Source organism: Puntigrus tetrazona, chromosome 22 (genome assembly GCF_018831695.1).
Source record: "Puntigrus tetrazona isolate hp1 chromosome 22, ASM1883169v1, whole genome shotgun sequence".
Lineage (NCBI taxonomy): Eukaryota > Metazoa > Chordata > Actinopteri > Cypriniformes > Cyprinidae > Puntigrus > Puntigrus tetrazona.
This window is the reverse complement of record NC_056720.1, coordinates 3,391,217-3,408,618: the sequence shown is the minus strand read 5'-3', so window position 1 is coordinate 3,408,618 and position 17,402 is coordinate 3,391,217. Positions and strand designations below refer to the sequence as shown.

Below are 17,402 nucleotides of genomic sequence, written 5' to 3'. Positions count from 1 at the left end.
GAGGCATCTGGAACAGATGCCCGAGCCACCTCAGCTGGCCTCTCTCGATGTGGAGGAGCAGCGGGTCTACTCGAGCTCCTCCCGAGTGACTGAACTCCTCACCCTATCTCTAAGGGAGCGCCCAGCCACCCTACGGAGGAAACTCATTTCGGCCGCTTGTATCCGGGATCTGTCCTTCTCGGTCATGACCCAAAGCTCATGACCATAGGTGAGAGTAGGAACGAAGATCGACCGTAAATCGAGAGCTTAGCCTGCGGCTCAGCTCCTTCTTCACCATGACAGACCAGTACAGCGACCGCATTGCTGCAGAAGCTGCACCAATCCGTCTGTCGATCTCTCGTTCCATCCTTCCTCACTCGTGAACAAGACCCCAAGATACTTAAACTCCTCCACCTGATGCAGGAACTCCCCACCAACCTGAAGGGGGCAAGCCACCCTTGTCCGACTGAGAACCATGGCCTCAGACTTAGAGGTGCTGATTCTCATCCCAGATGCTTCACACTTAGCTGCAAACCGCCCCAGCGCACACTGTAGGTCTTGGCCAGATGCAGCCAACAGAACAACATCATCAGCAAAAAGCAGAGAAGCTATTCTGTGGTCACCAAACCAGACCCCCTCCGGCCCCGGCTGCGCCTAAAAATCCTGTCCATAAAAATAATGAACGGGACCGGTGACAAAGGGCAGCCCTGTCGGAGTCCAACATGCACTGGGAACAAGTCTGACTTAATGCCGGCAATGCGAACCAAGCTCCTGCTCTGATCATACAGGATCGGACAGCCCTTAGCAAAGGGCCCCTTACCCCATATTCCCAGAGCACCCCCACAGGACACCACGAGGAACCCGGTCGAATGCCTTCTCCAAATCCACAAAACACATGTGGACTGGTTGGGCAAACTCCCAGGAACCCTCCAGCATCCTGAAGAGGTATAGAGCTGGTCCAGTGTTCCACGTCCAGAGGCGAAACCCGCATTGTTCCTCTTGAAGCTGAGGTTCAACTATCGGACGGATTCTCCTCTCCAGTACCCTGGCATAGACTTTCCCAGGAGGCTGAAAAAGTGTGATCCCCTATAGTTTGAGCACACCCTCCGGTCCCCTTCTTAAAAAGAGGAACCACCACCCCGGTCTGCCAGTCCAGAGGCACTGTCCCCGCGCATCCACGCGATGCTGCAGAGCGTGTCAGCCAAGACAGCCCTACAACATACAGAGACCTGAGGTACTCCGGGCGGATCTCGCCCACCCCTGGTGCCTTGCCACCGAGGAGCTTCTCAACAACCTCAGTGACCTCAGCCAGGGTGATGGTCGAGTCCCCCAGGTCCCCGGCCTCTGCTCCCTCAGTGGAAGACGAGTTGGGCGGGATTGAGGGAGGTCCTCAAAGTATTCCTTCCACCGCCCCGACAATATCCCCAGTCGAGGTTAGCAGGTTCCCACCAGCACTGTATATGGTGTTGGCAGGGCACTGCTTCCCTTTTCTGAGGCGCCTGACGGTTTGCCAGAACCTCTTTGAGGCCGTCCGATAGTCATTTTCCATGGCCTCCCGAACTCCTCCCAGACCCGAAGTTTTTGCCTGCACAACCACCCGGCCAGCGGTCCGCTTGGCCCACCGGTACCTGTCAGCTGCCTCAGGAGTCCCATGCGAGCCAACCAGGCCCGATAGGACTCCTTTTTTCAGCTTGACGGCATCCCTTACTTCCGATGTCCACCATCGGGTTCAGGATTGCCGCCACGACATGCACCGGAGACTTTACAGCCACAGCTCCAGGCGGCTGCGTGCGACCAAAGAGGTAGAGAACATGGTCCACTCGTACTCAATGTCTCCAGCCTCCTCGGGATCCGCCAAAGCTCTGCCGGAGGCGAAGTTGAAGATCTCCTGACAGGGTCTCCGCCAAACGTTCCCAACAGACCCTCACGGGTGCGCTTGGGCCTGCCAAGTCTGTCCGGCCTCCTCCCCGCCAGCGGATCCAACTCACCACCAGGTTGTGATCTGTTGACAGCTCCGCCCCTCTCTTCACCGGAGTGTCAAGACATGAGGCCGAGATCGGATGATACAACCACAAAGTCGATCATCGACATCCGCCCTAGGGTGTCCTGATGCCACGTGTACTGGTGGACACCCTATGCTTGAACATGGTGTTCGTTATGGACAGACCGTGACTAGCACAGAATTCCAACAACAGAACCCCACTCAGGTTTAGATCGGGGGCCGCTTCCTCCCAATCACGCCCCTCAGGTGTCACTAGCATTACCAACGTGAGCGTTGAAGTCCCCAGCAGGACGACAGAGTCCCCGGTTGGAGCACTTTCCAGCACCCCCTCCCAAGGACTCCAAGAAGGCCGGGTACTCTACACTGCCATTCGGCCCGTGAGGCACAAATGACAGTGAGAGTCCTCCCCAACCCGAGTCGCAGGGAGGCGACCCTCTTGTCCACCGGGTTAAACTCCAACACATGGCGACTAAGCTGGGAGCTATGAGCAAGCCCACACCAGCCAGCCGCCTCTCACCGCGGGCAACACCAGAGTAGTGGAGAGTCCAGCCCCTTTCGAGGAGATGGGTTCCAGAACCCAAGCAGTGCGTGGAGGTGAGCCCGACTATATCTAGCCGGTATCTCTCGACCTCCCGCAACAACTCAGGCTCCTTCCCCCCCAGAGAGGTGACGTTCCATGTCCCTAGCACTAGATTCTGAGTCCAGGGGTTGGGTTGTCGAGGTCCCCGCCTTCGACTGCTACCCAAACCACAAGGCACCGACCCCTTACGGTCCCTCCTGCAGGTGGTGGGCCCACGGGAAGATGGCCCCACGCCGCTGTTTCGGCTGAGCCCGGCCGGGTCCCGTGGGGCAAGACCCGCCACCAGGCGCCGCATGCCGGCCCCAGCCACAGGCCTGGCTCCATGGCGGGCTCCCGGCCAGCGCCCTACCGGGCGACGTCGCGACTCTAGTATGGTTTTTCTCCATAAGGGTAAGTTGGACCGCTCTTTGTCTGGCTTGTCACCTAGGACCTGTTTGCCTTGGGAGACCCCTACCAGCCCGGACAACCTAGCTCCTAGGGTCATTCAGGCACTCAAACCCCTCCACCGCTAAGGTGGCGATCCTCGGAGGAGTGAATGTGAATATGAAGTATTTAAATCTTATTTTTTTGAAGGAAAGCTCTGTTTCTGTGATCTTCCTGCTGGGAATAAACTTCATTAATTGCTAACGAGGTAAATAAGAACCAGCACTTCTCTGTTTCATATAGAAAAAACTGTATAGTTATAGTTGTAGTTTGTCCACAGAACTTCCTAAAATAGAGCTAAAATATTGTTTTTGTTCAATATAAAACAGCCAGTTATACTTTTGAACAATAAAATAACTTGATGGTAAATTATTAATATTATATATTATAACTTTTTATAATTCTTTTTAATATTCTGTTACGCTCCCAGCTCAAATCTAGGGACGTTAGGTCACGCAACAGAATAGAAAATGTGTCAGCAACGAGGCAAAATAATGATCCTCACAGAAAAAGAATAAGGTAAATTACAAAAGAAAATCCCATTGCACATCTTGGATGAGGGAAAGTATAACAATTTTATTATACAAATAAGAAAAAGTTTTATGTCTTCGAGGGGAGCTAAGTGTAAGTGTTTTTTCTCTCTCTTTTGTTTGCTTGGCTGTTTTTGCTTTCTTTTGATGTGGGAGGTGTAGTGGATATTGGAAAAATGGAATTTGACTTAATCTCGCTTACGTTACTTCCTACTTTGTAGTGTATAACCGTTGTCGAAAAGAGATTCAGTTTCAATAGCAGATTGTTACTGAACTACAGACAAATGATGAGATTAAGTGGAGATTTGGAACTAACAGGAATCTTATATCTGAAATCAATGGAAAGACCAGTAATATCTGTGCAGATGATGAGTGTAAAGAGAGATTCAGAGATTCTGAAGCTGGATCAGACTGGATCTCTGACCATCATGAACACCAGAAACACAGACTCTGGACTTTATGAAGCTGAAATCAGCCTAAGCGAGTCAGATACCCATAATTAATGTGAAGTGTTTCTCCCTAGCCCTGTGTAACGCATTTAAACACTAGAATACATAACTTTATTATGTGTAACTGAGAAACGGTTTCTGATTGTTCTCCAGGTGAGTTTGGTGATGAAAACACAGTGAAGTCAGTGTCTGTAAAGAGGAGATTCAGTCACTCTACAGATTAATAATTATGAAATACACACAAATGATGAGATTAAGTGGAGACTTGGAACTGACAGGAGTCTTATAGTTGAAACCAATAGAAAGACCAGTAATATCTGTGCAGATGATGAGTGTAAAGAGAGATTCAGAGACAGACTGAAGCTGGATAATCAGACTGGATCTCTGACCATCACAAACACCAGAACCACTGACATTGGACTTTATGAAGTTGAGATCAGCTTAAGCAGCTCAGAGACTAAATACAGATTCAATGTTACGGTCTATGGTGAGTACAACTTTCTCTATTTTATTGATATATATATGAAATAAATATCTGAAGTGGATAGTTTCATAAAAACATTTGAGCCTTTTTGTAGATCTTGTATTTGTCGTGTCTGGGAGCAAGGATGCAGCCAAAACACAAAGAAACATGAATAGAGTGGCAACCATTACATGTAACAACTGACAAAGTAACAAGGGAAACCAAGCCCTGAGACTGTTATCTTTTGTCTTTCAGTTCTTGAACATTTGGTAGGTGTCCTAAGTCAAGTGTGAATGCTAATCCTAAGGTACAACTGTGCCTTTTCGTTTCACCTATGCATTTTAATGACACTTGGATGCTAAATAGATCAAGGATCGGAAAGTTCCTGTTCTAGGCTAAGTTCCTGTTCTGCATTTGCATACTTTTGTTTTACTGATCTCCACCTCTGTATACTCCTCCCACTTGAAACATATAAACTTCAACCTAGCATGTTTTAGTTCGATTTTTTTCTTGGAGATTTCTTGAAGATTTTCTTGGAGATTGCTTGACGATTTTCTTAAAGATTTCTTGAAGACTTCTTGCAGATGACTACAGCAATGAAATAAAAACAAACTCCTGCTTTACCAAGAATCTCCTGGTCTCTTCTTAAAAGAAGCTAAAAAAGTTTCCAACAATGGCAAGGTAAAGGATCCTCCACCCACGATGGTGATGGTGACTAGCAGACTCGTGGTAAATCCCACCACCAGATGGTGTGCTGAGAGTGAGCATAGGGGCTGCCAAGACACATCGGCGGAGCAGGAGAAAGGTGGGAGGGTGGTAAATCTTCATGCCCACTCACTGGAGGCTCAAGCACTGGAGGGCACTCTGTGGAACAGACTCTGGAGGGTGCACTTGTGGAGCAGACTCCAGGACCCAGCGGGAATCAGGACACAGGGGTGGTGCCAGTCCTCTAGCTCCTCTTGTAGATCCAGCAGCTCCGGATGGATAATTAGCGCTCTCGGTGCACCAGGCTTTCTCCACCATAGTGTGCTCTGTAGTCTGACGTTATCGGCCCGTGAGTTTGATCAATGTAAATAGTCAGAACAGGACGATGTGTGGGAATAGATCTGTACATTAAGTGTGAAAGCCGCCTATTAACGTGTGTCTGTGATCTCATCTGTAATAATCAAATTGCAATAATGCCGTTTAAAAATGAAACCCCATAATTATGATTGTCTGTGACCTTTTGATACTTAGCACTCCCAGATAATGAAAGTGCTTTTTCTTTGTTAGTTGTAACTTACTTTTGCTCTTTTATTACAGTGTATTTTCTTTGTATGTTTGGAAGCTGTATTTAGACCTACTTTGAATTCTTAACAATAATTAAGTAATTATAGATTAATAAAATAATATAACACATAACATCATTATTTTTAAAAAGTAGCGTGCTTATATATAATTTCATAAAAATGCTTAAAATAAACTTTATATAATCTTGATATTGAATTGAATCTAATCATTGACATGATAATCGTAATTGAATTAAATCCTGAAACCAGTGCCAATTCACACCCCTAATTTCCACACCCTTAAACATGATGCAGCACAAAACAAAACGTGATTGGTTGCTTTGCATGTCAGTCATATTTCTCTTGGGTGGCTATTTAAAGTGGTCAAGGTTCCCAAACATTCTGTTGTGTTTCTGTGAGTTTATGTAAATCCAGGGTTGTGAATTTGTTATCTTAATTAAATGTAATCTAAATGTACAGATTTGTTTCATGTTGTTGCATTATTTCCCCAGATTGTACGTTCTGCTGTCATGTTCCTGAAGCTGTGACCCGATTGGTCATCTCTGTTCTGGTGGGCGTGGCTGCTGCTTTTATGGTGGTGTATGACATCATCTCCAGAAAAGTCGAACAGGAAAGAACGCAACAGAATTCATTATCATCATCCGACCCTCACTGATAAATCACGTATCCATCTTCCCTTTAGCCAGGTGTCAAACTCATTTTTACAGCCCTTCACAGTTTAGATGCAACCCTAATGAAACATACCTGATTCAGTTGATCAGGTCATTAAGTCTTATTTGAAAACTACACGTGAAACTGCAAACTATTTTCTTGAGTAAATGTTTTTAATTGATCCCATCTCTGACTCCTGTTCTTCAATTCACATCCTTGGTTTTTACTGTTATTTCCCCAGCACTACTTTTAGTGTAGTATTTTTAAACACGAGTATCTGTACTTTTTAATTGAGTGAAGGTGGTTTACATTATGGTTTACATTAAGTAGTAAAATGCTGAAAATAGAAGGTTTGTGTACACCTTATTGATCATGAATACTTTGTACAGGCAAGCAGATGAATCGAGAATATAAATGTGGCATTTAATTCATTAAAACTCACGACAGCTATGAATTTAGCAGAGAACGTCCCTTATAGAGAAGGTATCCTTTACGTCTTGGCGTGAGAAATGCGGCGTAAGCGTGATTATTAAAATACAACAATGAGAGATATTGTTTTATTCAGTCAATAAAGTAAAACACTGACTTTTCTTATCAGGTTTACAATGGAAAACATGAAGTTGTTTGATGATTTGTAATGAATTTGTGAAAATTAATTAGATATTCGTACATACCATTTAGATTTTTTCAATTTATTAACTTTTTGTATTACTAGTTTGTTTATTTGTTTTGCTTGGTTTTTATGTGTATTTCTACACTATGAAAGTGAATATCCTGGTCCATGATCCAGTTCGGTTGGTGGCAGTAATGCGCCAATAGCTGAGGTTACCAACCGCCGAAGAAGAAGAAGAAGAAGAAGAAGAAGAAGAAGAAGAAGAAGAAGAAGAAGAAAAGAAAAAGAAAAGAAAGCTTCTGATAGAGACAAACGGAAGCGTTAGCCATTTTATATATGGCCATTTGCCATTATTATACCGAAAATTATATATTTTCAGTATATATATGTTCTCACTAGTATATCCTAATCAGTAAAAAGTAGTATTACGTAGACTGTAGTTTATTTGTCTGTTAGTTAATACTATAGATGTTTCGGATCATGGTGTGTCTGTCTGACAAACACTCAGAGGTTTTCAGTCTCTCCACGGATCATAGCTAAAGGTTATACATTCAACTCTAAGTGAAGATGAAGAGCGCACTTGCTGTTCTTCTTTTCTCATCATTGTTGATCGGTAAGTTTGGCTTTTGAGCATAGCTGCAGCACTTTCGGTTTCGTTTTTCTAAATGCTTTTTTTTTTTCTGTATTCCTGCTTATAGTTTATTGATATAAAAACGTGTATATAATTTTGAAGGTGTAGAGCACCTTCTTTTATATTCAAAACATATGACTGCATGCATGGTTGACGTCATAGTGAAGAGGGGTTAGCTGAAAGTCATCATTTTGATTTCATGATTGAGACACCTAGCGGTTTGAAAACCCAGAAATAGAAAAATGCCCACTTTTTTGTATTGACGGCTGATTACGTGTGATACATATGAAAACTCTCAATCTGTCCAGAGTTTTAATTTACGCTTCTAAAGTTTTCAGGTTATGCTTCTGAAATTTCTCTCTGATTTGCTTTATAGTTTAAGTCATTCTTTTAAGTGATCCACATTCAGAGTTTTTTAAAGTGTATTTTACGGTAAATTTACGGTATAGTTTTGGAGAAAACTAAAAGCAAAGTCACCCAAAACAACTAAATCCTAGCACATATATTATTTCTGTATATTCAAACACTTATAAGAAATATTCCTTTTATAGGTTTCTAACTTTAAATGTTCCTAATTTTGTCAGTTGATCCATATTTAGAGTGACCCTGGCTGTATTTATTTTCAGATCATTTTATTGTATAGTTTTGGAGAAAACTAAAAGCAAAATCACCCAAAACAACTAAATGCGTCCTAGCACTTTTACTGTGTCTCATTTTCCGACACTTATGTTAGTTTATTGGTTAGCTCATTTTGTCAATTGATCTATATTCAGAGTGAACCTGACTAATTATTTTCTAGTAATTTTACTGTATAGTTTTGGAGAAAATGCGTCGTAGCACTTGTACCTAGCTCTTGTAACAATTTTTTTATTATTATTATTATTTTTCCTCCTTCATATGTTATAAAAGGTTTGTTATAAAATGTGTTCATTTATGAATATAAATAAAAAATCATTTTGAAGATTTAGGTGAAAGTCATAAAAATGCAAGAAAAGAGGTCAAAGATTTTTTTGTCTTATTTTTTTGTTAGTTGCAAAGATAATTTTTCCAGTTTAAATTTATATTATGAATATAATTTACATAAACCCTAAAACATCTCGTAAGGGAACCTCTCTTAGTGGTAGGCTAACCGATTAGCAGACGCAACAGCAGCATTAATGTTTAAATAGTCTTCTATATTAGAGTATAGATGCTGGTGACAATATCCAGCTGGTTTAGAAATATGTTTCACAGCAGCTTCTCCTCTGATGCTGATCATTTGGCTTCAGTGTCTGATCTAAAGTGTGCTTATTCCCAGGAGAAGGTTTGCTGAACAGCGACCCCTGCTCATTGATAGACCATCCAGTTAAAATCACAATCAATGTAGAACCAAACAATGTAGAAATCCAGCCCCCCAAAATTGTCACCACCTTTCCTCTGTTTTCCTCTGATTATGTTTCATATGTTTAATTTCTGCCTGTTTCTGTTCTTTCTGCAGGTGTGTTTGTTGATGGAGAAGAAAGTCATGTGTCAGTAATGGAGGGAGACTCGGTCACTCTGAAGTCTGGTCTTATTGAATTAAAGTCAGAGGATGGGATTGAGTGGAGGTTTAATTTAAATCGTTTTGCTAAAATCAAGAATGGCTCCATTGATCTACCACCATCAAGAGACCGAATGCAGCTGGACAAACAGACTGGAGATCTCAAGATCAGCAACATCAGAATCACAGACTCTGGAGAATATAAACTACAGATCAGCAAAAAAAAAGCCTCCCCTCCAGATTTTATATTCACTGTCAGTGGTATGTCTTTTTTATATAATAGTTATTTATCACTCTCCACCCTCAGAACACATTTGTAACATCATAAGAGTGGGGCAGGGGCTGAACTTTTCTCAAAACTCTTCTGTTTATAAGTGCAGCTCTGATTTTTACAGCGGTCACCAAGGAAACAGCATATAAATAAAAAACAGCATATATATTAAACAGTAATATTACATGCGTGGTGCTCATTATGCAGACTTTCAACCTTTCTTGTTAGTCAGAATTTGCTGTAAAATAATGATCGAGTACATTGGTTCTCTTAAACAGGTATATACTAACATGTAAACATACATAAACATGCAGTTATTTTTGTCCACATCTGCATGTAAAGCAAACATCTTTCAAGAAGTTTCCAGACCCACTAGTTCTCTATCCACACAATATTCTTACCTTTTTTTAATTTATTTATACCCTTACCTGTTTTCATCCCTTATTTACTGAATTGAATTGAAAGATGTATGGAAGTAGCTGAAGTGTACATATTAATATCTTCATGCATATTGTGACGGAGGAGCCAACGACAGACACAGTGGGCGTGGCGTCAGGCCTCGGAGAGGCTTTTATTAACAAAATAAAATACAAAAATAAAGTGTCCAAGGGGAAAGTGTCCAAATAAAGGGGATCTGGTGTCCTCTCATGCTGCGGGAAATGTTTAGGTTTAGGCCGTGTTCCAGGGGAAGGGTCCAGGTAAGGGGCGGAGTCCGGCGGTCACACGCGCTCCCCTTTTTCTGGTCCGGGCGCGAGGCGCGGCTTCTTCCATGCGCATCTCCGTCGCTACGTTGCTCCGGGCGGCAGAGTGGGATGAGCACTTCTTGGATGGCGGGGTGAGGTCCATCGCGCACCCTTCCTTGACCCACGAGGACACCAGCGTGCATGCACGGGGAAGAGACCGGTCTCCGAGGAGAGGCGCGTTCGGTACTTAACGGCGACGTGTAACGAGGCAAACTCACTTCAGGTGTGCCTCGTCACACGCCGCCAGACCTGAACAATACCACGCCCCTCCTCTCAAACACACCCTCCCCGTCCGGGAGCCTGGTGAAGGGCGCGAATAAGGGACTGGGTGATGGTGACAATAAAGAGGAGGGGCAGCCGACTCAATCACAATATTCATACCTTTCAAAAAGGCACTGCTCTAGTGACTGCTTTTTTCTGAGAGTATATGAACAGTTTAAGTTCTCTGAAATGTATGTATGGCAACTCTATTTAATAGTTTGGCAGCAAATGTTTATTATTTAAAATATAAGTATTTCAGATAAAAATGTCACAAATAAAATCTAAATGTTATTTGATCATATCTTTATCGTGAAATTGACAATATGATCATTTATTATTTAATGCAAGTATTTCATTATTATTGGAAAACCCAAGATAATTCAGATTTATTGAAATTCAGTGGTAAAGTGAAATATTTTTCTTTTTTTGTAAATTAATTATCAGTTTTAAATAGTTTTCCTCAAAAAGGTGACTATTTGAAAACATTTGTTTTCCAAGATGAAAAGAAGGTGTTTTATTGTGTTTTATATCAGATTCTCTACTACACTGAAGGTATTCATATTTATTTATTTGGTAGATGTTTTTGTTAGATTGGGATATATTTAATATCCAAAAAGTTAGTTTTAGTAATTTCCACGTGTGTCCAGCAGCTTCTCTTCACAGTATCAGTGTTAGTGTTTCCTGTTCAGTGAAAGTCCTGTTCTTCTTTCAAGACTACTAAACTATTAATAACAGACTGATGTGTTTCTACAAATTTTAGTTATTCAATATTTGAATGGTAGTTTTTAATATATATATTTTATATAAAATCTACTGTATCTGTATTACACTAGTTGAGATAGTTGTGAAAGGAATATTGAAAATATGAAAGAAATTCATTAAAGAAGATCTGTGTTAAATCTGTTTAGAGACTGTTAGAAAAGTGATACCTGACAGAATCTGTTTGTGTTTGTTCTTCAGTGTCTGCTGCTGAAGTGAAGTCAGTGTCGGTGATGGAGGGAGATTCAGTCACTCTACCGACTGGTCATACTGATCTACAGAAAGATGATGTGATACGATGGAGGTTTAGACAAGAGGAATCTCTTTTAGCTGAAATCATCTCAACATCTGAAGAGAGATTCAGAAACACACACCTGGACCGGACTGGTTCTCTAATCTTCAAGAACATCACAACTGAACAGTCTGGACTTTATGAAGTTGAGATCATTAGTACTAGAAGCAGATACACCGTACACAGATCATTCAATGTGACTGTCAGGGGTGAGTACATCAAAGTAATATTAAATATATTTAGATTCATTTTACATTAATAGTTTAGATGAAAACTTATTTGCACTGAATTTAAAAAAACTATATATGTATTGTTTCATATTGAATTCAGTGAAAAACAGAGCTTTGAATCATTTAGTTCAATGAATACATTTCCAAACACCAGTAAATATGCTCATGTTCACTTGCTCTTGAATCAAATGATCTTATAAACACATTTCTTTTATTCCCTCAGTAGAAATCATGTTCGCTTTAAGTCTGATTTATTTTATACTCCAGACAGCATTTCAAGTTTAATCTCTTAAAACTGTTTCTGTTTGTTTTCATGTATCTGTTGTTGAGACAGATGACGTGGAGTCAGTATCAGTGCTGGAGGGAGATACTGTCACTTTACTCACTGGTCTTAAGGAAACAGAAAGAATTAAACAGATATTGTGGAAGTCTGGAGACGAAACCATTGCTGACTTAAACGGCTCTGTTACCAAGAATTGGAGCAACGTTTATCTGAATCGTACTACTGGGGACCTCACCATCAGTAATGTCAGAAATAATCAGTATAACTATTATGAAGTGGAGATCCACACAACAGGAATGATCTTTCGTAGGAAATACCTCGTTACTGGTGAGTACTTATATTTTATGGTAGAATGAGGGAAGATCTTAGAAACCATGTGTGTATACTTTTAATTTGTAACTTATTTAGATGTTTATTGTTTAGATAAATGATTGTTGATATATATTTCACATATATTTAAAGTGTCCTTTATGTATAATTCATCTGTCTTTATGTATAATACTAAGTCATCTGGGCTTTTAAACATGATTTTGGCAGTTTACTTGACTGGATGAGTAATTGAATCCCATTTCACAAAAATATATTAAAAATAATTAAGGTTCAAATTGTTCTATGACTTATACACAGGTATATTAAATATGCACATATTTCAATGTCATTAATTTAATTAAAGATATAATAGCATCACATTTAATGCAAACTGAGTAACTTCAATGAATTGTTCTGTAGGTTTTAAATCCCTTAACTGTCACTCCTCTTTTGAACATATACTTCAAAACGTAAAATCTGAACTTAAATAGTTTGTTATTCATGAATGCTTTGGAAGACAGACCTCAGGTGTCTCTTTATGAGAAGATGAGGAGCATTTTAAAAGTCAGTTTTTAAAGAAGGTATGGTAGTTTAGCTTTGCTATAAGAAAATACATTAAAGTACAAAATGAGTAAATCCTGTGAACTCATTAGATTAGATTACTTCATTAGATTTATTGTTTACAGCTATTTTTAATGTAAACATTTTCAGTGTAATTTTATTTCATTGTAATTTTTGTGACAGATTGTGAAAGAGTAACCTTCATTGAAAAAGCAATGGCTTATGCCTAAAAGTTATCAGTAAAAAGCTAATCTGAAACTGTATCTCTATACGCTACAAGCTAAGTAAGGTTTTTTAAAAAAGGATTTAAAGGATTTATTTATTTTTGTAAATCTCATAATAATAAAATATAAGTAATAATTACAAAAAGGTGTGTGTGTATAAATATGTATATATATGTGTATATAATTAAATGCTGACTGACATATCGGCTTATTATTATCTTGCACCCATATGGTAAAAGGTAATGTAATACTGATGTAACTCAGTTAGTCATTAAAAAGGATAAAAATACTCTTAATTGTGTTTGCATCAATAAATGCAAGTTTAAAGTAGATTTTACAGATGTTCTGGGTATTTCACACTCACCTTTTTTTTTTTAATTATATTATTATCAACACGCATTCTGTCACGTATGAAGGGTCTGAGGCGTATGGATCCATGTGCAGGCTTTTATTAAATGAAGGCATGGTCAAAACAGGCAGGCGTCAAACAGGGCGAACAGGAATATCAGAGGCAAGACAATAGCAAAATCCAGAGACAGGCGGTGGTCAGGTCAGGCAGCAAACAATCACGGAATCAGAAGACAGGCAGGGTCAAAACCAGATAAACCAGAGACAATAATCCACGGGCGATCTAACAACGAAACAGGCGAAACAATGCAACCTGCAGTTGAGTGGCTTGCTGCAGTATTTATAGTCCTCTGACAGGAAGTAGCAGCAGAGGGAGTGATCGCAGATCACCCAGAGGTAAGAGCTCCCTCTGCTGGCTTGGTGACATAGCCCCTCCTAGGAGCGACTCCTGGCGCTCCACAAAACAAACAAAACAAAACATAACTGGGAGCTTGGGAGGGGGTTCGGGAGGAGGAGTCAGCAAGCTGAGACCAGGGAGGAAGAGACGTGGGAGGAGCCAGGGAGAAGACGGGAGGAGTAAGGAGCGGGAGGCGATACCGAGCCCAGCCATGATGGTCAGTGGTGGAGCCGACGGAGGAGGAGCCATAGAGAGGGAACGGTCATCAACCCCATGGAGCCGACCGACGGCGCGGTGGAGCAGGAGGTCGAGGAGACTGAGGCGAAGGCGGAGAGCAGAAGAGCCAGGGTGATGCAGAGGCGCTGGAGGTCCCAGGCGACACCGCAGGCTTTGGCGACTGATGCGAGACGGGGGGGAGGGGACGCGCGGAGCCAGAGTGACAGAGAGGACTGAGGTAGAGCCGGGGAAGGGAGGAGCCTGACAGAGCCGGAGGGACGGAGGGACGAGGCGGCTGGAGGAGAGGAATCCTGAGGCGACGGATGGTCGACGACCGACCAGGGCGCGTAGCCGGAGAGACGATGGAGCCTGGTGAAGCTGGTGGATTGACGGAGCACGGTGGAGAGGAGGGAGCTAGGAGCCTAAGGGAAGCCGACGGGTCTACAAGCCGAGCTGGAGTCCGGGCTCGGAGGCGGGACGATGAAGCGAGGATCCTTCACCCACGGCGGCAATGGAGACTGGCAGACCCGTGGCGAGCTCCAGGTGGAGGGCAGAGGATGAGTGCAGGGGCTGCTGGGATCCATCGTCGACGTGTGGTAAGGGTGGGAGGGTGGGTTAACTTGAGGAGGCGCACGAGGCGCGGGCACTGGACGGGGCGCACGAGGCGCGGGCACTGGACGGCGCGCACGCGGCGGGCACTGGAGGCTTGGCACGAGGCGCGGGCACTGGAGGCTTGGCACGAGGCGCGGGCACTGGAGGCTTGGCACGAGACTCGGGCACTGGAGGCTTGGCACGAGACGCGGGCACTGGAGGCTTGGCACGAGACGCGGGCACTGGAGGCTTGGCACGCAGACGCGGGCACTGGAGGCTTGGCACGCAGGCGCGGGCACTGGAGGCTTGGCACGCAGGCGCGGCACTGGAGGCTTGGCACGCAGGCGCGGGCACTGGAGGCTTGGCACGAGGCGCGGGCACTGGAGGCTTGGCACGAGGCGCGGGCACTGGAGGCTTGGGCACGCAGGCGCGGGCACTGGAGGCTTGGCACGAGGCGCGGGCACTGGAGGCTTTGCACGGCAGGCGGCCATCTTGGAAAGCGGCGCTGGGCAGGCGGCGACCATCTTGGGAAGCGGCGCTGGGCAGGCGGCGACCATCTTGGGAAGCGGCGCTGGGCAGGCGGCGACCATCTTGGGAAGCGGCGCTGGGCAGGCGGCGACCATCTTGGGAAGCGGCGCTGGGCAGGCGGCGCGACCATCTTGGGAAGCGGCTCTGGGCAGGCGGCGACCGTCTTGGGAAGCGGCTCTGGGCAGGCGGCGCACCGTCTTGGGAAGCGGCTCTGGGCAGGCGGCGACCGTCTTGGGAAGCGGCTCTGGGCAGGCGGCGACCGTCTTGGGAAGCGGCTCTGGGCAGGCGGCGACCGCCTTGGGAAGCGGCTCTGGGCAGGCGGCGGCCGTCTTGGGAAGCGGCTCTGGGCAGCGGCGACCGTCTTGGGAAGCGGCTCTGGGCAGGCGGCGACCGTCTTGGGAAGCGGCTCTGGGCAGGCGGCGACCGTCTTGGGAAGCGGCTCTGGGCAGGCGGCGGCCATTTTGGGAAGCGGCTCGGGAAGGCGCCCATCTTGGGCAGCGGCTCTGGGAAGAAGGCGGCCATCTTGGGCAGCGGCTCGGGAAGGCAGCCATCTTGGGAATTAATGCAGTGTCTTCTTCCTCCATAATACCCAACGTGAGAGCTGACCCCACAGTCACTAAACCAAACTCAATAAAGTGTGCAAGTGATTCACGTGGACCCTCTTGAACAAGTTGTGTTTTGAGTGGCTGATTTATTCCTCGTGAAAAAAATTCGATTAGCAAACAGTCCGTAAATCAGAGAAGTAAGCCAGGTCCAGAAATTCCTGAGTATAATCCTCAAGAGATCGGGTGCCCTGCTTGAGGGTTAGCAAAGACATTGCAAGGTGCATACCTGGCCATGGTTCGGGTGAAAAGCCGCTGGATCCTGGTGTGAGGTTGCATTCTGTCACGTATGAAGGGTCTGAGGCGTATGGATCCATGTGCAGGCTTTTATTAAATGAAGGCATCAAAACAGGCAGGCGTCAAACAGGGCGAACAGGAATATCAGAGGCAAGACAATAGCAAAATCCAGAGACAGGCGGTGGTCAGGTCAGGCAGCAAACAATCATGGAATCAGAAGACAGGCAGGGTCAAAACCAGATAAACCAGAGACAATAATCCACGGGCGATCTAACAACGAAACAGGCGAAACAATGCAACCTGCAGTTGAGTGGCTTGCTGCAGTATTTATAGTCCTCTGACAGGAAGTAGCAGCAGAGGAGTGATCGCAGATCACCCAGAGGTAAGAGCTCCCTCTGCTGGCTTGGTGACACATTCTGACAAGACTACAGTTATAGCCTATGCCAGATTAAACACAGAGAGACAGTGTAGAGGAATCTCATTATTTGACCGTTTATGTTTTGTTACATTTATAAATATTTAGGTGTCTGTAAGTGTGTTATAGATCATACACACGCTCACACTGATGTCTGTTTCAGGTTCAGGTCTGTCTCCAGCTGCTGCAGCAGGGATTGGTGTTGGTGGTGTTATTGGTGGTGTTATTGGTGGTTTTATTGCTGGTGTTCTGTTCACTGTTGCTGCTTTTCTGATCTACCGTCGTCGCTGCAAGAAACCTAGAACAATCAGGGTAAGTATCATACAACATGGTACATATAGTACAGGAGAAAGATTAAGATGATACTGTTTGATCTCAGCAGAGTATGATGTGTCTTCATTACTGTGCTGGTATTAAGAATATTTATTATTAAACAGCGTCACTGAAGAAACATCACTAATACAGAAATAATAAAGTCAGAACTGATCTTACTGAGTTTTTTCACTTTAGACTAGACTGAAAAGCCACCTGTGTGTCGTTCTGAACATACTCTGAGAAAACATGCATAACTGGAAATACTAAACTAAAATAAATTTTATTAAACAAGCAACCAAATGGACACACTGTGCAGTTAAAGAAAGTTAGAAGAAAAACAGCCTGTCCTCTAACCAATACCCGTAGAGTTCATTGCATAAATCCCTGAAATACGAACCATTATAACGTATGGCTGGCTTTATTCATCTTCTGAAAGTAAGAGCACAGTCCGTCTGCTTATAAGATATTAATACAAAGGTCGTGACATCAAATATGAGTTTTGTTTGAGACACAATGTAGCAAAAAGATCAACAAGCAGAGATACATGTTCTTATATTTATATATACAGTGCCTTGGGAAAGTATTCGCAACCTTGAACTTTGTGACGTTTTGCCACATTTCAGGCTTCAAACATAAAGCTATACGAATGTAATGTTTTGTGAAGAATCAACAAGTGGGACGCAATCATGAA

The 17,402-nt window shown here is 43.8% G+C and overlaps 1 protein-coding gene across 2 annotated transcripts in view; it reads left to right on the top strand.

Annotated features, from left to right (window-relative positions):
* LOC122327341 overlaps nt 1-17,402 on the top strand; it is a 45,233-nt gene that overhangs the window by 14,936 nt on the left and 12,895 nt on the right. Inside the window, exons 2-5 of one of the 2 annotated variants that reach the window (XM_043222640.1) lie at nt 7,490-7,592; nt 9,088-9,390; nt 11,365-11,664; nt 12,020-12,295. In XM_043222640.1, coding sequence (XP_043078575.1) covers nt 7,547-7,592; nt 9,088-9,390; nt 11,365-11,664; nt 12,020-12,295 — 925 coding nt within the window. In that variant the 5' untranslated portion in view covers nt 7,490-7,546. Of the gene's footprint in view, nt 1-7,216; nt 7,593-9,087; nt 9,391-11,364; nt 11,665-12,019; nt 12,296-17,402 lie in introns of those variants that run through there. The other variant, XM_043222639.1, reaches the window with a different exon arrangement.